The sequence below is a fragment of the Narcine bancroftii genome, chromosome 5 (genome assembly GCF_036971445.1).
Source record: "Narcine bancroftii isolate sNarBan1 chromosome 5, sNarBan1.hap1, whole genome shotgun sequence".
In the NCBI taxonomy this organism is placed as follows: domain Eukaryota; kingdom Metazoa; phylum Chordata; class Chondrichthyes; order Torpediniformes; family Narcinidae; genus Narcine; species Narcine bancroftii.
In genome coordinates, this window is record NC_091473.1 from 202,913,910 (window position 1) to 202,939,409 (window position 25,500).

Below are 25,500 nucleotides of genomic sequence, written 5' to 3' on the forward strand. Positions count from 1 at the left end.
CCCAAGGAGGACCCAGTGTAGTTGGTCCGCCCAGTCTGGTACAGAGAGCCTGGCCATAAGCGATGGCTTTAGGTGCTTGTGGAACCTCTCCACCAACCCGTTGGGACTGTGGGTGGTATGCTCTTGTGTGGCTGGAATGCATACCCGATTGGTTTGTTCCGCCCAACCCACTGTACAGGGACTGGTTCTGTCCGTAACTCATCCGCTAATTGGGCACCCTGTGTCTGAGGTGATGCACGCTTTATCTGTGTTTCAAGAATTATGGGGCTGTGGGTAGAGTGTGGGGCAGTGTTTGGACCTAAAACAGGGTTGTTTAACCCTCAGGGAACCATGTTTTTTTCAGGAAGATCTGTTTTAATTTCAGGTTCTAACTTCACTCTTTAAAATTCTCTGCCTTTCGCCTATCAGAGTCTGCGATCCGGCTTCAATGGCGACAACCCGACTCCCATGTTGCACCGCGCGTCAGCATTCGCCCCTGCGCTTGGCGCCTTGCACCACGCATGTGCAGTTTTCCCGCATGCCGGGCCAGGTCGATGGCGGCTCCGTGGACGGGCGAGTGATGCAGGTGAAGTGAGAGGGGTCCATGACCGTCCCCCCCCCCCCCCTCCCGGTTGTCCAGTCCCACCCGGAGCGTGGATTTGAGGAGCCCTTCCAGATGCCGGAGCGTTTGCCGGGCGGGGAAAGGGGGGCCTTGAGGGTGTCCGGGGAAGGAGTTGCCCCCGTCCCGGTGGCCCCACCGCCCCCGTCCATCATGGACCCGTTTCACTGCTCCGACTGCGGCAAAGGCTTCAAACGATGCGGTGACCTAAAGAAGCACCAGCGGGTCCACACCGGGGAGAGGCCCTTCACCTGCACCCACTGTGGCAAGGGCTTCACCCAGTCCACGCAGCTGCTGATCCACCGACGGATCCACACCGGCGAGAAGCCCTTCACCTGCTCCCATTGCGGCAAGGGATTCATTGACCCCTCAAACCTGCTGATGCACCGGCGGATCCACACCGGGGAGAGGCCCTTCCCCTGCTCAGACTGCACCAAAAGCTTCCATCGATCCGGTGACCTGCACCTGCACCAGCGAGTCCACACTGGGGAGAGGCCCTTCACCTGCTCTGAGTGCAGCAAGGGCTTCATAGACTCCTCCAACCTGCTGAAGCACCAGTGGGTACACACCGGGGAGAGGCCCCTCACCTGTTCCCACTGCGGCAAAGGCTTCATCGACTCCTCCATTCTGCTGAGGCACCAGGGGGTCCACACCAGGGAGAGGCCCTTCACCTGTTCCGACTGCGGCAAAGGCTTCATACGATCCGGTGACCTGAAGAAGCACCAACGAATCCACACCGGGGAGAGGCCTTTCACCTGCTCCCACTGCGGCAAGGGATTCATTGACTCCTCCAACCTGTTGAGGCACCAGCGGATGCACTCGGGCGAGAGGCCCTTCACCTGCCCGGAGTGCGGCAAGGGGTTCACCGAATCGTCGACCCTACTGATCCACCAATGGGTCCACACCGGGGTGAGGCCGTTCACCTGCTCCCACTGCGGCAAAGGATTCAGAGACTCCTCCTACCTGCTGGTCCATCAGCGGGTCCACACCGGGGAGAGGCCCTTCACCTGTTCCCACTGCGGCAAGGGCTTCACACGATCCCGTACCCTACTGATCCACCAGCGGATCCACACTGGGGAGAGGCCTTTCACCTGCTCCCACTGCGGCAAGGGCTTCATCGACTCCTCCTACCTGCTGAGGCACCAGCGTGTCCACAGCGGCGGGAAACTCTTCGCCTGCTCCCACTGTGGCAAGGGCTTCACCCAGTCCACGCAGCTGCTGAGGCACCAGCGGATCCACACCGGGGAGAGGCCCTTCACCTGCTCACACTGTGGCAAGGGATTCATAGACTCATCCCACCTGCTGATGCACCAGCAGGTCCACACCAGGGAGAGGCCCTTCACCTGCTCTGAGTGTGGCAAGGGCTTCATAGACTCCTCCAACCTGCTGAAGCACCAGCGGGTACACACCGGGGAGAAGCCCTTCACCTGTTGCCATTGTGGCAAGGGCTTCACCCAGTCCACACACCTGCTGATCCACCGGCAGATCCACACTGGGGAGAGGCCCTTCACTTCCTCTGACTCACTCATCCAATCTCCAGAGACATCAGCGTTAAGTACTTTGTGTATGAAATCAGGAAATGTTTCAGTTGCTGAAACAACAGATGGGAGTGGGAATTCGGCTTCCGCAGCTGATCTCACTTATTTTAATAGTTTCCTAACTGGGTGAGAATTTGATATTCTGGATCTGTTGTAATTATTTGTAATCTTCTGCATCTAAAGCCAAGAAGGCTTCTGTAATATTTTGATGCAGCCCTGTGCAGTATTTACAATGAACTGTTGGAATTTTTTTTTTTTGAAAATTGTATTTAATAATTTGCAAAATACAATGTAATAAATAAATACAAAAAAAACAAGAAAAAAAACTAAACTACAACCCCTCCCCCTTATTAAACTAAAAAAAAACAACACACCCTCCCCCCTCGGAGCCTTAAAAAAAGGTATTAAATATTCTCTGTTTGGTATGCCAACTCTACAACATTTACTTAAGTTCTATAGACATATAATTTAAATACAAACCCCACATATCAACAAAAAAAGAATAATTATTTCTTAAATCATATGTCATTTTTTCTAAATACAAACATGACTGCAACATGTCATCTTTGCAAACTCAATTGTACATCATTTTTCCATGTAACAGCTATACATTTTCTCGCTACTGCTAACTCTAATCTTAAAAATGCTGAATACGGTTTAATCAATGCACATTAATATAACCTAATAAACACATCGATGGATCCAATTGCAAATCAATCTTGAACAAATCTCTCAAAAACTTAATAACTTCCTCCCAAAAATATTTAACGTTCTTACGTAACCAAACTGAATGTATAAAAGTATATTTTTGCTCTCCACGTTTAAAACACAAATCTGTGAAACTAAATCCATATCTCTCCAATTTCTCAGGAGTTGAATATAATTGATGCAAAAAATTATAATTAACCATACTATACCTCGCGTTAATTAACTTTGTAATACTGCCACATTGACCACTGCCAGTGGGCTGATATCGCCTGAAACCGTGCATCTTGGCGCCTCACAGTTCGGCGGGCAGCAACCTCCTTTGAAGAAGACCGCAGAGCCCACCTCACTGACAAAGGAGGAAAAACCCAACACCCAACCCCAACCGACCAATTTTCCCTTGCAACCGCTGCAACCGTGTCTGCCTGTCCCGCATCGAACTTGTCAACCACAAACGAGCCTGCAGCTGACGTGGACATTACCCCTCCATAAATCTTCGTCCGCGAAGCCAAGCCAAAGAGAACTGTCCACACACATTTTTGACCATTCTTCCCATGTCAAATCAATATCTAAATCTTCTTCCCATTTCTCTTTAACCTTATTCATATCTACTTTTGCCATTTTCTGTAATAAGATAAATATCTGAAATAAAATCTTTTTCAACTTTAACCACAATTAATAACTCAAATTTTGTTTGACCTGGTAGAATTAACTCCTGCCCATAATTCTTCTTTAAAAAATTATGAAGCTGATAATAAGCAAACAAAGTATTCAACAAAATAACCTATCTCTCCTGTAACCTTTCAAATGAACAAAATCTCCCTGCTTCAAAACAGTCCAATATATTAACTATTCCTTTAATCTCCCAGTCTTTTAAATAAGAGTTATGTAAATATTCCTCCTTTCGAACCTATTTCATATTCATATTTTGATTATACCAAATATTCATTTTATTCATTATATGTCATAAAACATGTAAATTAAGTATTTGTAATAATAAAGGGTTCTATTTATAAATAAAATAAGTAATATTTTCAGAAATCTGATCTATTTCTATTTTTGCCCATCTAGGGGGTTGTTCAATATTAAATAACCTATTAATAAACTTCAATTGTGCTGCCTCATAATACTTCTGAAAACAAAGTAAACTGTAAACCACCTAACTCATAGCGCCAAGTTAATTTTTGAATAGAAACTCTTGACAATTTACCTTTCCATGAAAATAACCTAATTATTTATTTCTTTTTAAAAAAATTTTGGTACTACACACAGTATTGACTGAAAAAGATATTGTATTCGAGGATATATATTCATCTTTATACAATTAACTTTTCCAGTTAAAATCAATGGTAAATCTTTCCACTTAATCTTATTCAATAAATGAAAATGATTTAAATTATATAAACTTGATATTCTTTGTTTACAACTACTCCTAAATATTTCATCTTCTTCGACCATCAAAATTTAATAATTTGCCTACAGTCTGTATAGTCTTCATCAGCTATTGGTAAAATCTCACTCTTTTCCCAATTAACTTTATATCCTGATAACCTATCATATTGATTCAACAAATCTTGTAATTAACTCAATGAATTTTTTGGATTTGTTAAATATATCAAAACATCATCCGCAAACAAACTAATCTTATATTCACTTTCTCTCACTGTGATTCCTTTAATATTAAAATCTTGCCGAACAGGTTGAGCCAAAGGTTCTATTACCAAAGCAAACAAAGCAGGAGAAAGAGGGCAACCCTGTCTTGTGGAACGAGATAAATTAAAGGAATTTGAAATCTGACCATTTGTCATTACTCTTGCTGTAGGTCCAGCATACAAAGCTTTAACCCAACCACTAAATAATGGACCAAAATTAAATTTTTCTAATACTTGAAACAAAAAGTTCCACTCAACTCGGTCAAATGCTTTTTCAGCATCCAGGGATACTATCATTGGTTGATTAAGTTGCTGTTTTGCAGCATTAATTAACAAAATCAATTTAACTATATTATCTGCTGAAGATCTACAGCTAACAAAATCTACTTGATCGATATGTACCAATTTTGGCAAATAATTTGCTAATCTATGAGCTAATACTTTAGCCATAATTTTGTAGTTGCCATTTAATAATGATATTGGTCTATAACGTTTAAGGGATCTCTATCTTTTTTAGGTATAACAGTAATAAATGCTCTTGAAAAAGATTCTGGAAATACACCAGTTTCCGTTGCTCATTTCAATACATGCTTATATAACGGAAATAACAAATCATTAAATTCTTTATAAAACTCTATTGTAAATCCATCCTCTCCAGGAGACTCCTCATTAGGCATCGATTACAAAGCTTCTTCAACTCTAAATCAGTGAAAGAAGCATCTAAATCTTTCACATACAACTCATTCAGTAATGGCAAATCCAATCTGGATAAGAAAGAGTCAATTTGATCCATTTCTAGATCAACCTCTGTAATGGAGGATTTAAATCATGCTTTTGCTTATGCAAGACTGAGTATCAGTAACCTACTTTGAGAATAATGTAAGAAGCAGCAGACATAAGCTAAATTCCACCATGGGGCCCAGAGATGCAGTTATCTGACAAAAAGACATCTGGTACCAAGAATGTTTAATCTTCCTGCTTGTTAGCTGGTTGCTGAATTTTGAGATTGATGGGATTGTTGGTCGCAGACTGTCAGGCGAGACCTTGAAGCGAAGTAAATCATTGTATTCAAAGGTGATAAGCTAGAAAGTTGTGGTATTTGATAGAAGCCTCGGCGTGTTCGGTTATCTTTTTTTTGCACAGGGAATAGGTGCTTGAATAAGCAATTTTTGGGGAATATAAGCCGTGGTCCCGCTGCTGAAGTTTGAGACTCTCTGAGGGGTAGGAACATCTCTCAGCAAGAAGAAGAACCTCTAGAGTCCAACCAACGTCCCGGTCAGGGGAGGTGAAGAAGCTGCTACCGGCGCCCCGACAACCTGCTACAACTCCCTTCGGCAGTTGGGACCAGTCCAGGCGTTGATAAGTATAATTGAGAAGGGCTTGCATATTGTAGTTTGAAATCAGATTTAGATTTTGTAATAAAGATTTGTATAAACTGAAGTGTTCTCGGCGTATGTCTTTCGGTAGCTCAAACAATGTGACCAATCTAAAACGAACAAAGTGAGAGGTGCAAGTTTACCCAGCACAATTGGCGTAGTTGGCAGGATTGGTCTTGAGATGTTTCCCCGAAAGAAAGAGGTGAGCCCTGAGCAGTTCTTGATTCCGGGATGGACTTCCAAAGACGATGGGTTTGGCATGTTGGCCACTACCCTGTCTTTGTTGAGACCATCTATTAGTTGGGATGAGAGGTTAGATCCATCAAGTGTGCCTCTGGGAAAGTGGGTTGCCACTCTCCTTCGAGAAAGTAAATTTCCTGTTAAAAAGGGGACGCTGACGGACAGTTTTTGGCTGCTGGTCATAGCCTTACACCGTGCTGTTCAGTGTGAAGCAGAATTAGTTCAGCGAGAAGTAGAATTCCAGCACAAGAGAGAGCAACGAGAGGAGGAGATAGAAGCCATGCGACAATGCTGTTCCATGATGAGCGAGATTGTTCGGACCAGTCAGGACTGAGCCAAAGAATGGGAGGATAAGCATGTCCAAATGATCTGCCGTAATATTAAACTCTGGCAGCAGCTCTGTGAAGATGAGGAAAAGCAAGGGGTAGAACCCGATCCACATCGTATTCGTGCCATGATAAGGAACGGCGACGATCCTGATGTAATTGATGATTGGGACGGGAATATCTGGAAAGTTGGGTAATAATGCAGATACCCCTCGCCATGTGCCTGATGTACTCCCCTCTCCACCCGCTGTTCATGCCCGCCCCGTAAGGCAGCGGACTTCCCAAACAGACAGAAACGGAGAGGGGTGTAATGTAATGGTAGAGATTGAAGGGATAGATGCCCTGGCCTTTCAAGTGGACTCAGGGGAAGGTACCCAAACCCTTGCTTATGCTCGATGCCCCCCCCCCCCCTCTACGGGATGGCCTCAGCCTCCTCCTGTCCACTGGGTGGAGGGCCCTGCGGGCCAAAGTGGGAGCAGAGGTCGGGAGCCGTCAATGATACGTGACTTCTCTCTATAAAAGAGCTGGCCGCCATTGGAGATCGATTTAGGCAAAAGGCGGGAGAAACTCTGGCGCCTGCGTGTTTGGGAACAAGGAGAGGGTAATGTATATTTAACCCCTGAGGAATTGTTGGGATTAGGGACATTACTGATATCCAGGTCGCTGCGGGGTAGAGGTAGAGAGATGGATTACTTACTTGCCACTCTAGGGGATGTCCTGTTATGAGTATACCCGTCACCAATTGGGATTTACATTTGCAGAACAATTGGGGCACCCCAGAAGAGGGTATAGCAGTAATTAATCAACAGGCCCTGGCCTCTGCCTTGTATGCAGGGCATTTGAGGCAGTGGGTACATGGGGGGAGCCCTGACGAAGAGATGTTCATGGCCGGAATGCATACCAGATTGGTTCGTTCCGCCCAACCCACTGTACGGGGACTGGTTCTGTCTGTAACTCGTCCGCTAATTGGGCACCCTGTGTCTGAGGCCTTATCTGGGTTTCGAGAATTAGAGTTGGGAAGTAAAATCCACTCACGTACAACCCAGGTTAAATCAGACAAGCAGGATGAAAAGAGAGGGTCTGCTGGTAATAACGGACCTACAAGAAAGGACCTTTTTCTAACCTTGTTAAAGTTAGGCGTACCGAAAAGTGATATTGATGGGAAACCTACTGCAGTCCTTTATGCCCTTTATAAGAGAAAAGCAGGGGAACATCATCCCCAGCTGCTGAGTCCTCCTGGCCCAGCTTTGCCTTCTGCTCCCACTGCTGCTCCCATCGAGCCAGCTTCTCTTGCTCCAGTTACCCGTGATGAGATACAACAATTGGTTAAAAAGGCTCTTATGGATAATAGTGGCATGTGGTCCTGGAAGCCCCCGAATGCTACTAAGGCATGAGGGTGCGGGCGGGATTCCCGTGTCTACTCCATTGAGATACGGCAGATACACGGGGACCTGCAGCCCTACATACCGTTAACAATCCATTGGAGTGGTAATGACTGCCAATATTTGGCCTTGCTCGATACCGGTGTGGAGCACTCGGTGATTCAAAGTAACCCCGACCTCTGGACTGGACCGACATTGGGAGGAGTGATCACCCTGGCAAAGGAAATAAAAGTCTGCACCACGGTGGGTGATGGCCATTTCCCTGTATGGTTACATGCCCTGGTGGCTGCCACTGACGAGTGTATCCTGGGTATTAATATGTTGGCCGGTACGGCCCTTAATACTAGCCAAGGGGGATTTGCATTTGGAATTCGGACAATTACAAAAAGACTAGTGGTGGGTCGGGGTAAGTGGGATCCTGTGATGGTGCCACCCCCCATGAAACCAGTGTGCATTCCACAATATCACCTCACTGGAGGGCAAGAAGAGATTAGTGCCACCATTGATGCTTTGCAAGAAGAAGGGGTAGTGAGGCCCGCAACATCGCCCTTTAATAGCCCTGTATGGCCGGTCCAGAAGCCGGACGGCTCCTGGAGAATGACAGTTGATTATCGCTTTTTGAACAAACATGCCCCACCACTGGCTTCAGCAGTTCCGGACATTGTTACCCTTATTGAAAACATTGCTACTGGGAACTCAGGAACATGGTATGCTGTCATTGATCTCGCTAACGCCTTCTTTAGTATTCTTATAGCTGAGGACTCACAGGATCAGTTCGCCTTTACCTGGAAGAGGCGTCAGTGTACCTTCACCTGCCTCCCTCAGGGCTATGTACACTCTCCCACTATTTGCCACAGCCTAATTGCTTGTGATTTGGAGGCGGTGCCAGTATCGCCTTCTCCCTTGATTCACCATTATATTGATGATGTGATGATCCAACGGGCCACGGAAGAGATGGTACAGGAAGGTATGGAGGGTGTCCAAGATACCCTGATGCAAAGAGGGTGGGCCATTAACCCCGCCAAGGTACAGGGCCCGTCCCAAATGGTTATTTTCCTTGGAATTCAGTGGCATGCTGGAGAACAGGTGGTTCCCGATAAAAGTTCACAATAAGATCGCAATCTTGGCCCCTCCTACTAGTAAAAAGGAGACCCAGGATTTCCTAGGGTTATTGGGATACTGGCGACGCCATATTCCACACTTGGCATTGCTTTTACATCTATATAAGGTACCCGAAAGAAAACAAACTTTTTATGGGTTAACGATCAGGAAAAGGCGTTCCAGTCCACCAAGCAGGCTATTCTTCAGGGCCTGCCCATTGCTCCCCGCATCCCAGATACCCCCTATGAAATACAGGTCTCAGTTACTGATTATGTGGCCTCCTAGAGTCTCTGGTAGAAACAAGAGGGCCACCGAGTCTCCCTGGGATTCTGGTCACGAACCATGCCCGAGGCTGCCACTTGTTATTCTGCTTTTGAACAACAGTTACTGGCCTGTTACAGATGTTCATTTGCGACCTCCACTTCCAGTAATGAACTGGGTCCTGGCTAATGACGCTAATCTAAAGATCGGGCGGGCTCAGCAGTCTTCTATTGTTAAATGGAAGTGGTATATTCAGAGTTGTGCGACCAGAGGGCCTGAAGGGGTGAGCCGCATACACGAACAGGTGGCTGATCTTCCATCTCATCATGAGGACGTTGAACCCGCCTTGCCCCCTCCCCTACCCCCTTCACCAGTTTAGTGGGGTAAACCATATGATTCGCTCACTCCAGCAGAGCAAGAGGACGCCTGGTTTACTGATGGTAGCAGCCGGTGGGTGCAAGGATAACAGAAGTGGAAGGCGGTGGCTTACCATCCCAGGTCAGGAACTCACTTATCGGGGGAGGGGGATGGTGGCTCCAGCCAGTATGCTGAGTTGAAGGCGGTCACTTTACTCATGATCACCCTCTTCGCCTGTTTACCGATTCCTGGGCTGTGGCTAATGGACTAGTGTTATGGATGCCTTATTGGCAAAAGAACAACTGGCTGATACATGACCGCCCAGTATTGGGCAAACAGTTGTGGCAGCTGTTGTGGGATGCTTCCCATCATCGTGAGATAACCGTATATCATGTTGACGCCCATACCAATGTGGTGCCGAACATGGCACAACATAATGCAGCACCAGATCAGCTTGCCACTATCAGCCTCATCAATACCATCCCCCGACTCGATGGGCACATGAACAGAGTGGCCATTTGGGGGAGAAGGGATCAGCTATGTGGGCCCGTACACATGCCTTACCCATCTATCAGGATGATGTCCACATGGTCATTTGTACATGCCTAGCATGCCATCTTGTGAAGTCCCGCACTGTTCCTCCTGGTCCGCATGGCCGAAGAAGACGGGGAGCTCGCTCGGCTGCAGTCTGGCAAATTGATTACATAGGCCCCATGCCAGACTGTATGGATAAACGTTACATCCTAGTAATGGTTGACACCTTTTCGGGCCTAATTTTTGCTTTTCCCATTAAGACGGCTGACCAAGCCAGCACTATCCAAGGACTATACCATTTAATTTCTCGTTATGATGTACCAGAGGAGATTCAGTCTGATAATGGCTCGCACTTCTCCGGGAAGGCAATCTGTGATTGAGCAACTGACCATAGTATCTTATGGGTCCACCACATTCCTTATTACCCGCAGGCTGCCGGGTTAGTTGAACGAATGAATGGCTTACTGAAGGAACAAATTTGTTTATTAACACCACTGGGGACCCTGAAGGGGTGGTGCCATGTGCTGCAGCAGACAGTCGACAATTTGAATCATTGCCCTTTAAAGGGAGGTACACCTTTCCACCGACTTATTTACGCTTCTGAACTGCAGCCTATTCCAGAGGAAAAACAGTCATTGCCCCCCATTCCTGAACTAGAGAATGCCGGACAAAAGGTATGGGTGGCACCACCAAGCAATGGTCCTCCTGTAAAAGGGGAAATAGTGACACCTGCCCAGGGTAACACTCGGTGGGTAGCTATTGAGGGACAGGATGGTTTAGTTTGTTTAAATATTGAATGCTTACGGCATCGTGAGTGACATATGTCAGGCTTCTTTGTTCCAGGTCTTCCGTCTTGCGATCCTGCTGATCTGGCTTAACAGCTGCTTTGGTGCCAGCAATTGGATTTGTAATGTCGAGGATGTTCCAAGGGAGTTGCCCTTGGGGGACACGGCCCGATGCATTACACCAAAGAAATCCTCAGTCACCCGCCTCATACTGATATGTTATTGCCGGTAACGGTTCCTATTTTCTGTTTGTGGATGGACCAACTGAAGGAGTTTCCCCCTGCTTCTGTGATGGTCATTTTTGTACCCGCTTTATATCTTGTAATAACTCTGCACCACCTGTCGCTAAGTGGTGGAAGGATTCCGGTTCTGTGGAGGGTTGGTGGCCTACTTCACCATCAAACATTCCTTCAGATTTGTCCGACAATTCATTTCTCCATGTTTCCTATGTGTACGTTCACCGATTGATTGTTTCTGATTGTTGGATTTGTACTGTAGGCCCTTTGCATACCCATGATCCTCATTCCTTTCACCCAAAAGGAGGTTGCTGCCTTCAAATATTTTGATCCCTCCAAAGGCAGGGTTCACATTGATGTTAATAAGTCTGTGCCTGAGGATGCCCAGTTATTTAGTCTACGTGACATTTTAGGTATTTTTCGAGGATGGCATATTCCTACCCCCCCCCCCCCTTATAATATGACATCCCCCTATTTTATTATTTCTCAACATGTGAAGGGCTCTGTCTGCTTTTGTAAGTTCCCTGACAAGCCTGCCGATGCACTGGGAATCAGTGATTGTCTGACATATTCCCCTTTTATTTCCAAGCTCCCTATGAACAGGACGTATTGGGTTTGTGGGTCTCACGCCTTTGCATGGCGACCCCTTACCTGGGGTGGTTGCTGCTATTTGGCATGAGGAAAGATAGCGCAAATTAGGATTGTACTCGCTGGAGTTTAGAAGATTGAGAGGGGATCGCATAGAGACATATAAATTCTGGCAGGACTGGACAGAATGGATGCAGATGGGATGTTTCCAATGATGGGAAAATCCAGAACCCGGGGCCATGGTTTGAGGATAATAGGCAAACCATTTAGGACCGAGATGAGGAGGAATTTCTTTACCCAGAGGGTGGTGAATCTGTAGAATTCATTGCCACAGAGGGCAGTAGAGGCAGGTTCATTAAATATATTTCAGAGGGAATTAGATCTATTTCTTCAGTATAAGGGTATTAAAGGTTACGGAGAGAAGGCGGGGACAGGGTACTGAACTTTAAGATCAGCCATGATCTCGTTGAATGGCGGAGCAGGCTCAAAGGGTCGAATGACCTACTCCCACTCCTATCTTCTATGTTTCTATGTTTCTATCCCTCGCTTACGCGTATGTCCCCTGTCCTTCGGCATAGACGTGCCCTCTCAGGTGCTAAGATTTTCTTTGGCGCCTTGATCCCAGGTTATGGTGTTATTCGCATTTCCCAAGAGGTTCACAAATTATATGATCTAATGAGCTCTATTGCCAATGAGACATCCTTTGCCATTTTGTCTGTCAGTCAGGGCCTTAATGACCTTAATTACGAACTCTCTGCCATCAAGACAGTGGCTTTACAGAATTGTATGTCCCTGGATTTTCTGTTAGCAAAACAGGGTGGCACGTGTGCCGTTGTTGGTTCTGAATGTTGCTCGTATGTTCCCGATGTATCCACTAATATATCTGATATTGTTCAGCATGTTTCAAAATCTGTTCGTGAGCTTCAGTGTCTGGGTATTGTGGCCGACAAGGATAGTTTGAGCCTTGGTTGGAATCCTTTTTCATGGTTAACTGGTACATTTGGGGGATGGGCCACACTATTCTCCGTTGGTTGCTCACATTATTGCTTATTTTTATGATTGTTGTAGTTTTAGTTTCTCTTTTCCGCTCCTTCTGTACTCGAATGCTTGTTAGGTCTCGTAAGTGACAGACTGTGACCAAGAGGTGGAATGTAATGGAGGATTTAGACCATGCTTTTGCTTATGCAAGGCTGAGTATCAGTAATCTACTTTGAGAATAATGTAAGAAGCAGCAGACATAAGCTAAATTCCACCATGGGACCCAGAGATGCAGTTATCTGACAAAAAGACATCTGGTACCAGGAACGTTTAATCTTCCTGCTTGTTAGACGGTTGCTGAATTTTGAGATTGATGGGATTGTTGGTTGCAGAATGTCAGGCGAGACCTTGAAGCGAAGTAAATCATTGTGTTCAAAGTGATAAGGTAGAAAGTTGTGGTATTTGATAGAAGCCTAGGCAAGCTCGGTTATCTTTTTTTTGCGCAGGGAATAGGTGCTTGAGTCATCAATTTTATCTGTTTCAAGATTCTGGAAATAGACCAGTTTCCGTTGCTTGTTTCAATACATCCTTATATAATGGAAATAACAAATCATTAAATTCTTTATAAAACTCTATTGTAAATCCATCCTCTCTAGGAAACTCCCCATTAGGCATCGATTGCAAGGCTTCTTCAACTCTAAATCAGTGAATGAAGGATCTAAATCTTTCACATCCAACTCATTCATTAATGGCAAATCCAATCTGGATAAGAAAGAGTCAATTTGATCCATTTCTAGATCACCCTCTGATGTACATAAATTTTTATAAAATTAAAAAAATTCCCCATTGTTTATATTCCTCTTGTTCATAGATAATCTCACCATTTTTCCTAATAGGATTAATTGTTCTCGATACTTGCTCAGTTTTAAGATGCCACCCCAAAACCTTATGCACTCTTTCACCCAACTCATAATAACATTGTTTAGATCGCAAAATCATTTTTTCAGATATATAAGTTTGGAAAATATAATAATGTAATTTAAATTTAGATAATTGTATCTTATCCTCCTCAGTACGTTTTCTCTGTAATTTTTTCTCCAAACTTTCAATTTCCTTTTCCAAATTTGAACTTTCTAATAAATATTGATTTTTAATCCTTGCTATATAACTAATAATTTGACCCCTCAAATAAGCCTTTAAAGCATCCCATAAAATGAATTTACTCTGCACCAAACCATTTGTTTGTAAATAAAGGGTTATTTGATCCCTTATATATTTAATAAAGGCAGGTCTCTAATAGCATCTCATTAAAGCTCCAACGATAAGCCGTCTCAGTTACTTCAGCGCCTAAACATTTAGCTAACAACAAGGAATGGTCAGACAATAATCTACTTTTATATTCTGCATAATTAAATCTCCCTTGTAACTGCACAGATATCAAAAATAAATATATTCTAGAAAAAGAATTATGCCAAGCTGAGTAAAAAAGAGAAATATTTTTCTTCCATATTTCCACTAAATTAAAATCTTTTATCATCTCAAGCAGTCTTTTTGCCATTTTTGTTCTTTTTACAGTTTTTGGAGATTTATCCAACAAAGGATCCAGACAACAATTAAAATCTCCTCCAATCAAAACATTCTCATTTGATTGATTCAAGTTTTAAAAAAAATCAGAAATAAAAGCTTCATCATCTTCATTTGGTGCCTATACATTCATTAGTGTCTAACTTTCAGAAAAAAATCTTACAATTAACTACCAAACCTCTTCCTGCATTGGCAGAAAAAGAATCCAAACTAAACAAAACTTTTGTTTACCAATATGACAACCCCTCTAGCTTTTGAATTATAAGAAGAAGCAATTACCTGTCCTACCCAATCCCTTTTCAACTTCAAACGTTCTTTTTCTGTCAAATGAGTTTCTTCCAAAAATCTACTTTTAACTTCTTAATATAATCCAAAACACGTTTCCGATTTATCAGATGATTTAACCCCTTAATATTAAAAGTTGCAAAGTTTAAGGTATTCATTGTGTCTTACCAATTGGCACCCAAACTTGTACAATTGGCTCCCTCTAAAACTAACTCGAAAAAAAACCCAAAAAAGTCCCCCCCAAAAAAATCCCTTCCCCCCCCCCCACCAAAGAGAAAAACTGCAGTAGCAGTAACTCCCCTTTATTAACCAGGTGCGGTTAATACCATCAGTGGCTGATGATTTTGGATTTAGCTGGGTCGTCATCTTCTCCCCAACCGGACAAAAAACATCCTCATCAGGTATTAGATGCTTCCGGAAGTTCCTCTTGCAATTCCATCAATTGTTCAGCTTCCAACTTTTTTTCACCTTTCCCTTTTCCAACTTTATTCAAAGTGACCAATGGCTTTGTGGAGAAATCCTGAGTCAACTTAGAATCTGGTAAAGAATTGGCAAAGGTTAATGCATCCTGGGAATTTTCCAAAAATTGAGATTGGTATTGTGTGATAATACAGATTCTATCACCAATGTGTATATGCACAGATTGTAGTGTAGGATGACTCTGATTGGCTGAGAGCGTAGTCATGCCTACTGGCAGGTCTTAAAGGGTTGCTCCTAGCCAAAGTCTTCTAGTTAATAAAAACCTTGATTTGGATCAACTTTGATTCTTTCGCTACACTCTACATACTGCCCATAGAATACTTTTAAAATTGCTGGGTATCTGAAAGTAGATCTGTACCCTTTCTTGCATAGGACCACTTTAGCCACATTGAACTCCTGTTTCATAACAACCCCCTGACTCAAGTCTGCATAAAAAAAACCCTTGCTATTGAGGAGTCACGTGATGGAGTAGTGGCTGGTAGGGGAACTCCAGCCCTCTCCAGAAAAGTTAAAAAAAGATAGAGAAAAAGCAAAGGCACAAACTTAAAAACCAAAACAAAGTGAAAGTAAAAGTGTGAAGAAAATGGCAGCGAAGAAAGAAAAACCAAAAACAACGGGAAGAAAAGAAGAAGGAAAGACATCGGAAGAAGAAGGTGAAGGCCTTACCTGTCCGAAGAGGCCCGCCGCGGAGAGAGAGGCCCGCTCCCACAGGTCAGTGGAGGTCCCGGGCTCAGGACTACAAAAATGGCTCGCAGAGCCGAGTAAAAGTGCGCAACCGTGCATGAAAAAAAACACACTGACGGGAGGGGGGAACAGCTGCGGAGTCGATCTCCACAGCTGAGAGAGACACCTGCAGCACAGCAGCAGGTGCAGAACACAGACAATAACGACAACAAGAAAGAAGAAAACAAGGAAACAACAGATGGTCAACCCAGAGGAAGAAGAAGAAGAAGAAGAACAGAAAGAAGTGGAAGAAGAAGAGAAAAGCAAGACAATGGATATATCTTTTTTTATGGAATCAGTGAAAGAATGGCAATTACAAGAATTTGATGAGATAAAAAGAAGAATTAAGAATGCAGAAGAAAAAATGAATAAAATGGAAGTGGCCATATCAGAATTGGCAAAAAGAGTGGAAAATATGGAAAAATTAGAAACATTTGTAGATATGGAAGTAAAAGACTTAAAAGAAAAATTAGAAGAATCTAATAAAAATCCTAAAGAGGCACAGGAGCTGTTAGCTCAAAAGATAGATATAATAGAAAACTATAATAGAAGAAATAATATAAAGATAGTGGGCCTTAAGGAAGATGAAGAAGGCAAGAATATGAGAGAATTTATAAAAGATTGGATCCCCAGGGTCCTGGGAAGACCAGAATTACAGGAAGAAATGGAAATAGAGAGGGCACATAGAACTTCAGCCCCGAAACCACAACCGCAGCAAAAACCAAGATCCATTTTAGTAAAATTCTTAAGATATACAACAAGAGAAAATATATTGGAGAAAACAATGAAGAAAGTAAGAGAGGACAAAAAGCCACTGGAATATAAAGGTCAAAAATTTTTTTTCTATCCAGACATAAGTTTTGAACTCCTGAAGAAGAGGAAGGAGTTCAATACAGCAAAAACAATCTTATGGAAAAAAGGATATAAGTTTATGTTAAGGTACCCAGCGGTACTTAAAATAATTATTCCAGGGCAACAAAACAGACTATTCTCGGATCCAGAGGAAGCAAGGAAATTTGTAGAACAACTACAAAACAAGCAGAGAGATGAAGACATGTAATAAGAGTAAAAATGACCACGATCTATATGTATGTGTGTAAAGGGGTATATGTGTGTGTATATATATATATATATATATTAGTGTGCATACATGTATGTATCCGTATTTAAAGGAAAATATATAGAGTATAGACAAGAATTAATAAGGGAGGGAAATGGAATAGAGGGAATTAAAAGAGTGACTTTTGTTACATATGAAAATTGAAATATTTTCTGGGGGGGCTGGGTGGGGAGGAGTTACGGTCACTGCAAAATCAGCTGACGTTTGCGAGTGAAGTCGCAAATCCAAATGGAGAGGGGAGATGTGGTTGTCCGACAAGGTATAAAGGACAACTCAGGAGGGGGAGGGGAGAATGGGGTTAAAGAAATTTTAAATAGGAGAATAGGGAAAATGTTTGATGTTTTAGAAATATTGTCTTATAAAGTGTTCAAAACAAGAAAGCAGAAATGGATAAGAAGGAAAGGTAATGATGGAGAAACGGAAAGGGAAGATAAACAAAGTATGAAATGGCTACTTTGAACTACATGACTTTAAATATTAATGGAATACATAACCAAATTAAAAGGAAGAAACTGCTAAATTTACTGAAAAAAGAAAAAATTGATATAGCATTTGTGCAAGAAACACATTTAACTGAATTGGAGCACAAGAAATTAAAGAGAGATTGGGTAGGACACGTAACAGCAGCGTCGTATAATTCAAAAGCAAGAGGAGTAGCTATATTAATTAGTAAAAATGTGCCAATTAAAATAGAAGAGGAAATAATAGATCCAGCAGGGAGATATGTAATGATAAAATGTCAGATATATTCGGAGTTTTGGAATCTACTCAATGTATATTCACCTAACGAAGAAGATCAAAAGTTTATGCAAGGTATTTTTTTGAAGATAGCAGATACGCAAGGGAACATATTAATAGGAGGGGATTTCAACCTGACTTTGGATTCAAATATGGACAAAACTGGGAAAAAAATTAACAGAAAGAACAAAGTAACCAAATTTATAATTAAATCGATGGAAGAAATGCAACTTTTGGATATATGGAGGAAACAACACCCAAAGGAAAAGGAATATTCATATTACTCGGCTAGACATAAAACATACTCAAGAATAGACCTATTTTTGGTATCAGCTCGTATGCAAGATAGAGTAAGAAAAACAGAATATAAAGCTAGAATATTATCGGACCATTCACCCTTAATATTGACAATAAAGTTAGAGGACATCCCTCCAAGAATGTATAGATGGAGATTAAACTCCATGTTACTCAAAAGGCAGGATTTTAGAGAATTCATTGAAAGACAAATTAAAATGTATTTTGAAATAAATACGGAATCAGTGAAAGATAAGTTTATACTATGGGATGCAATGAAAGCGTTCATTAGAGGGCAAATAATAAGTTATGTAACCAAGATGAAGAAGGACTATAATCAGGAAACAGAGCAGTTGGAAAGGGAAATAGTAAATATAGAAAAAGAATTAGCAATGAAGGAAGATACAACTAAAAGAAAAGAATTGGCAGATAAAAAAATAAAATATGAAACACTACAAACATATAAGGTGGAGAAGAATATAATGAAGACAAAACAGAAATATTATGAACTAGGGGAAAAAATGCACAAAATTCTAGCATGGCAGCTTAAGACAGAACAAGCTAAGAAAATGGTATTGGCATCAAGGAAAAAAGACAAACAAATCACATATAATCCAAAGGAGATCAAGGAAAACTTTAGAGAATTCTATGAACAATTATACCAAACTGAAAACGAAGGGAAAGAAGGGAAAATAGATGAATTTCTAACTAAAATTGAACTACCAAAATTACAAATAGAGGAACAAAATAAATTAACAGAACCATTTGAAATAGTAGAAATACAAGAGATAATAAAAAAAATTACCAAATAATAAAACACCAGGAGAGGATGGATTCCCAATAGAATTCTATAAAACATTTAAAGATTTATTAATTCCTCCCCTCCTGGAAGTAATCAACCAGATTGATAAAACACAAAGCTTACCAGATTCATGTAAAACAGCAATAATTACAGTAATACTAAAGCAAAGGAAAGATCCACTCGCACCAGTGTCATATAGACCAATATCTTTACTTAACACAGATTATAAGATAATAGCTAAACTATTAGCAAACAGATTAGCAGAGTATGTACCGAAAATGGTAAATCTAGACCAAACTGGATTTATTAAAAAAAGACGAACAACAGACAATGTTTGTAAATTTATTAACTTAATTCATGCAGTAGAAGGGAGTAAAGCGCCAACAGTAGCAGTTGCTTTAGACGCAGAGAAGGCCTTTGACAGAGTAGAATGGAATTATTTATTCAAAATATTGCAAAAATTCAGTTTACCAGAGAAGTATATTAATTGGATTAAAGCATTATATAAGGGACCATTGGCGAAAGTGACAGTAAATAGATATATATCAAAGCAATTTAACTTAAGCAGGTCAACACAGCAGGGATGCCCACTATCACCCTTATTGTTCGCGTTACCTATAGAACCACTAGCAGAATTGATAAGAACAGAAAATAATATAAAAGGGATAAAAATAAAAGACAAGGAATATAAAATCAGTTTATTTGCGGATGATGTTATAGTATACTTAACAGAACCAGAACTATCAATAAATGAATTATATAAGAAATTGAAGGAATATGGAGAAGTGTCGGGTTACAAGATTAACATAAATAAAAGTGAAGCAATGCCTATGAATAATGCAGATTTCTCAAAATTTAAGAAGGAATCACCATTCAGATGGCAAATGCAAGCAATAAGATACCTAGGTATACAAATAAATAAAAATCTCGGCCAACTATATAAACTCAATTATTATCCACTAATGAAAAAATTACAGGATGATTTAGAGCATTGGAAAGATTTACCACTAACACTAATAGGAAGGATAAACTGTATTAAAATGAACATTTTTCCAAGGATATTATAACTATTTCAGGCATTGCCAATACACTTGACAGAGAAATTCTTCAAGGAGTTAAAGAAAATAATAAGGAAATTTTTATGGAAAGGGGGGAAACCAAGGATAGCACTAGATAAATTAACAGAATGTTATAAACAAGGAGGCTTACAACTGCCAAACTTTAAAAATTATTATAGAGCCACACAATTAAGATACCTATCAGATTTTTATCAAACAAGGGAAAAGCCAGATTGGACTAGATTAGAATTAGATAAAATAGGGGAAAAGATACCTGAATACATATTATATAAATGGGATGAAAAATTGGTACAACATAGAAGTTCTCCAGTATTACATCATCTCCTCAATATTTGGAAGAAGATTCATGTAGAAAGAAATAAAACAAATTATCAATTACCAAAACTAATATTGACGCAAAATAAGTTACTCCCTTTTACAATAGATAACCTTTCCTTTAGTAGATTATTATCCTTTGAACAAATGAAAGGTAAATACAATATAACTCAAGATACAGTGCTGGCATATTACCAATTGAGATCCTACTTGAAGGACAAATTAGGAAGCAGTCTGAGTTTACCAGAGGGAAGTAACTTTGAATATGTGATTACAGATACAATGATAATCAAAAGATTTATAACAAATATGTATATTAAACTGCAAGAAAAGGAGAATGAGGAAACAAATGGTAAAACTAAACAAAAATGGGAACAAGATTTAAATATAAAGATAAAAAAGGAAACATGGGAGAAGTTATGTTCTGGAACGATGAGAAATACAATAAATACGAGGTTACGTATGATACAATATAACTGGATACACAGGCTATACATTACACCTCAAAAGTTAAATAAATGGGACCCAACAGTATCTGATAGATGTTTTCGATGTAAAAAAGGAATGGGAACAACATTTCATGCAATCTGGACATGTGAGAAATAGAAAAATTTTGGGAAGATCTAAACCAAATATTAAATAAAATTACAGAAAACAATATACCAAAGAATCCAGAGATCTTCATCCTAAGTAACATAAAAAACAAATAATTTGGAATTGATTTGGATGATGCACAAAAAAGATTTGTTAAGGTAGCTCTAGCCGTAGCAAAAAAATGTATTATGTCCACCTGGAAATCGGAAGATGTCTTGGGTAAACTTGTACCTTTCACTTTGTTCGTTTTAGATTGGTCACAGTGTTTGAGCTACCGAAAGAAAATAGAGACACACACCGAGAGCAGTTCAGTCTACACAGATGTTTATTACAAATATAAACAGGTTTCAAACTACAATATGCAAGCCTGCCTAATCATACTTAACAACGCCTGGACTGGTCCCAACTGCCGAAGCGAGGCAATGACGGCACACTTGTAGTAGGCTGCCGGGGCGCCGGTAGCAGCTCCTTCACCTCCCCCGACCGGGACGTTGCTCGGACTCTAGCTGTTCTTCCTTCTTGACAAGGGATGTTCCCATCCCTCGGAGAGTCTAAACTTCAGCAGCAGGACCACAGATTTTTATGCCTCAAAAACAATTAATCATGCACCCACTCCCTCTAACATTTGTCAGTCAAAATCAAAGCTGAGCATACTATTCTACAATTTAGAAGATTAATTATTATGGAGCAGGATGCTATGATATCCTGGTTTATCTCGTAGATACAAAGACTTATTGAAATTTCTAAGGCTTTAGCAATACCGTGCCATCCTGCATTTAGGAAAGAACAATTAATCATGCACCCACTCCCTCTAACATTTGTCAGTCAAAATCAAAGCTGAGCATACTATTCTACAATTTAGAAGATTGATTATTATGGAACCAGGATGCTATGATTTCCTGGTTTATCTCGTAGATACAAGGACTCATTAAAACTTCTTGAGCAAGACAGGTTGTGACCAATACGTCATTTTCAGAGTGTCGTATTTGACAACTGCTTTCCCTGGGCCTCACGGTGGAATTCCATTTCAAAGTGTATCTTCAGATAAATCCCCATGGCTGAGTTTAATTACATCTGCAAATTCTGAAAGTAAGGTGACCTGAGTGTGGCCCCAGTGTTGTCAGTTTCACATAAGCAAGAAAGCATCTGAGCACATGGTTTTAACCCTCCATTACAGAAGATAATTTGAAAATACAACAATGGTATATAGAAATGAATAAATGTATTCCATTAGAAAAAATAACATATAGTTTAAGAAATAATATTGAAATATTTGAACAAATATGGGAGCCTTACATGAAACACAATAGCGAAAACCTACCGGGGACATTCACTACCTAAATTAACGAAAGGAGAAGGAAATGAAAAGAATTGACTCAGTGGAATTTCTTGTTTATTTTTATTGAATGACAACATTGTTTGACTGGTTTAATGTATCCTAGATTTTGTACTTTAAATGGACGGGTGGGGGGAGGTAGGGAGGGTGGGATGGGAGGAGGGAGGGGGGGAGAAACTGGCACTGTATATATTTGAAAAGGAAAAAGTATGTATCATGGTTAATGTGGTTTATGGTGTGAAAAATAAAAAATTTAAAAATTAAAAAAAAAACCCTTGCTATTCTGTACTATCATTGAACCATTCATACGAGCCTGTAAAACTGCTCCACGCAGAAACATCTCTCGATCCTAGTACCTTAAACACCTCACCAAAACTGCCTGAGCTGGTTGACCCAGTAATGGCTTTTTCCTTAATGCAGGATCCTTTGGGGGAGTCACGTGATGGCCGGTTGGGAAAACCAGCCCTCTCCAGGAAAACAGGAAAAAAAGTTAGAAAAAGACAAAGCACAACAAAAATAAAACAGAAGAAATAGAAGACAAAGTTACAGAGAAGAGAAGGAGGAGAAAATAATAACAACTGGAATAAAAGAAGTAATAAAATCACCGAAGAAGAAAGAAGAAGGCTTTATCTACACGAAGGAACCGGATGCTGCAGTGGTGACGAGCGCCCAACCCCAAAGGTCATTGTCTGCCCTGCGAAGTCATCACTCACCTGCCGGTGGACTACAAAAATGGCTCTCAGCCAAACTAAACAACCAACAGAAACAAGGGAAAAAAAAGGGGGTCAAGCAGAGGAGCGGGTAGCCGCACTGCAAACAGCTGAGGGATGCCCAACATCAGGGCACTCAGCTGGAGGACAAGAAAGGCAACAGAGAAGGGAGCAACGTGGGAGAGAGATGGAGAGACAACCGGCAAGAAGATCAATGGCAGGAGGCACAACAGAGGTGTAGCCCAAGAGGGGAGGTCCAGCAAGAAGAGGCCCGACAAAGAGATGCAAGCAGATCCACAGGAAAAACAGAACAGATACAGACACAAAGAAGAGAAGAAGAAGACACAAACACAGATAGACACAGAAGAAGAGGAAGAAGAAGACCAAGACTTTCACAGAGAAATAGAAGGTAAAACTGATGGACAAAGAGAAATAGAAGGAAAAACTGATGGACAGAATATAGATAAAGTTTTTTTTTGAAGAACAAATGAGGTAATTGAAAGAATGGTTATCATAAAAATTTAATGCAATTAAAAGGAAAATGAAAAGAACAGATGATAAAATGCAAAGGTTAAAACTGGTAATGACCGAAATAGGGAAAAGAGTAGAGAATGTGGAAGAGTGGGAAACAGCTGTAGAAATGGAAGTAAATGACTTAAGAGAAAAATTGGAAGAAAGTGACAAAGAAATTAAAGAGGTGCAAGAATTGTTATCTCAGAAAATTGATATGTTGGAAAATTATAGTAGATGAAACAACATAAAAATAGTGGGCCTGAAGGAGGGTGAAGAAGGCACAGAAATGAAGGAATTTATAAAAGGATGGATCTCAAAGGTCCTGGGAATGACAGAAATGCAGGAAGAAATGGAAATGGAAAGGGCACACAGAACAGTAGCTCCGAAACCACAGGCACATCAAAAACCAAGATCCATCTTAGTAAAGTTTTTGAGATATACGACAAGAGAAAACATACTGGAACGGGCAAGGAATAAAGTTAGAGAAGACAATAAGTCAAAAAATATTTCTTTATCCAGACATAAGTTTTGAACTCTTAAAGAGGAGGAAGGAGTTTAATACAGCGAAAACGATTTTATGGAAAAAAGGTTACAAATTCATGTTTAAGACATCCAGCCGTGCTTAAAATATTTATACCCGAGGAGCAAAATAAACTGTTCTCGGATCCGGAGGAAGCACAAGAATTTACAGAATGTTTGCAGGACAGAAGAAGAGATGAAGAGATGCAACAAGAATGAAGAACGACGATAAAGTATATATAACGATGTAAAAACAATGTATATGTAAAGAACTAAAGAGGAAAAAGAGAAGGGAAGGAAGGAAGTAAGGGGGGGGGAAAAAGAGCTTTGTTATATGTGCTTAAAAAAATGTTTTCTGGGGAGAGCTGGGGGGAGTGGGAATAATCATCACTGCAAAATCAGTTGACGCAAGCAAGATCGCAATCCAAATGGAAAGGGGAGTTGTGGTTGCCTGGCAAGGGATAAGGGGCAACTCAGAGAGGGGGGGAGCATTTGAGGTTATGATATTATTGGGTGTGGGAACTGTTGGGGTATTTTATGTTTTAAATGTGTGGTTGTACATTGAGTTTAATAAGGGAAAACTAAGAGATGAAAATGGGAAAAGGGGGGATGGAGGTGGTGAGGAGGTGGAAAAGAGGTGTAAGCAAGATATAAGATGGCCATGTTGAACTATATGACTATAAACCAAATTAAATAACCAAATTAAAAGGAAGAGGCTACTAAATTTATTGAAGAAGGAAAGAATAAATATAGCATTTTTGCAGGAAATGCATCTAACTGAAGTGGAACATAACAAATTAAAGAGAATGGGTAGGACACGTAGTGGCAGCATCCTATAATTCAAAAGCTAGAGGTGTAGCCATATTAGTTTACAAAAATGTACCAATCAAAATAGAGGAGGAAAGAATAGATCCAGCAGGGAGATATGTAATGATAAAGTGTCAGATATACACAGAATTTTGGAATTTATATGCACTTAATGAGGAGGATCAAAAGTTTATGCAGGATATTTTTTTGAAGATTGCAGACACACAAGGAAATATATTGATAGGAGGGGATTTTAACCTTAATTTGGATCCAATGTTGGATAAAACTGGACAAAAGACAAGCAAAAGGAATAAAGTAGCCAAATTTATGGTTAAATCAATGCAGGAAATGAAACTTATAGATATATGGAGGAGGCAACACCTAAGAGAGAAGGAATATTCATATTATTCGAGTAGGCATAAAACATACTCAAGGATTGATATGTTTTTGTTATCAGCCCATATTCAAGAGAGAGTTAGGAAAACTGAGTATAAAGCTAAATTACTATCAGATGATTCACCCCTGTTATTAGCAATAGAACTGGAGGACATCCCACCAGGTTAAACTCCATGCTACTTAAAAGGCAGGAATTTAGAGAGTTCATTGAATGCCATATTAAAACATATTTTGAAATAAACACAGAATCAGTGAAAGACAAATTTATATTATGGGATGCAATGAAAGCCTTCATAGAGGACAGATAATAAGTTATGTAACTTATTATGTAACTTATTATTATAAGTTATGTAAAAGGATTACAATCGGGAAATAGAGCAGTTGGAAAGGGAGATAGTAAGTACAGAAAAGGAACTAGTAAAAACGGATGATATAACAAAAAGGAGAGAATTGGGGGACAAAAAAATAAAATACGAAACATTACAAACGTACAAGGTGGAGAATAACATTGAAAGCAAAGCAAAAGTATTATGAACTGGGAGAAAAAA

At 40.8% G+C, this 25,500-nt stretch overlaps 1 protein-coding gene across 1 annotated transcript in view; it reads left to right on the forward strand.

Moving 5' to 3' along the window:
- Positions 1–512: 512 nt before the first annotated feature.
- Positions 513–25,500, forward strand: part of LOC138764601 (zinc finger protein 585A-like) — a 62,021-nt gene continuing 37,033 nt past the window's right edge. Inside the window, exon 1 of the mRNA XM_069940723.1 lies at positions 513–2,055. Within this exon, the coding sequence (XP_069796824.1) occupies positions 584–2,055 (1,472 nt within the window). The 5' untranslated portion in view covers positions 513–583. The remainder of the gene's footprint in view (positions 2,056–25,500) is intronic.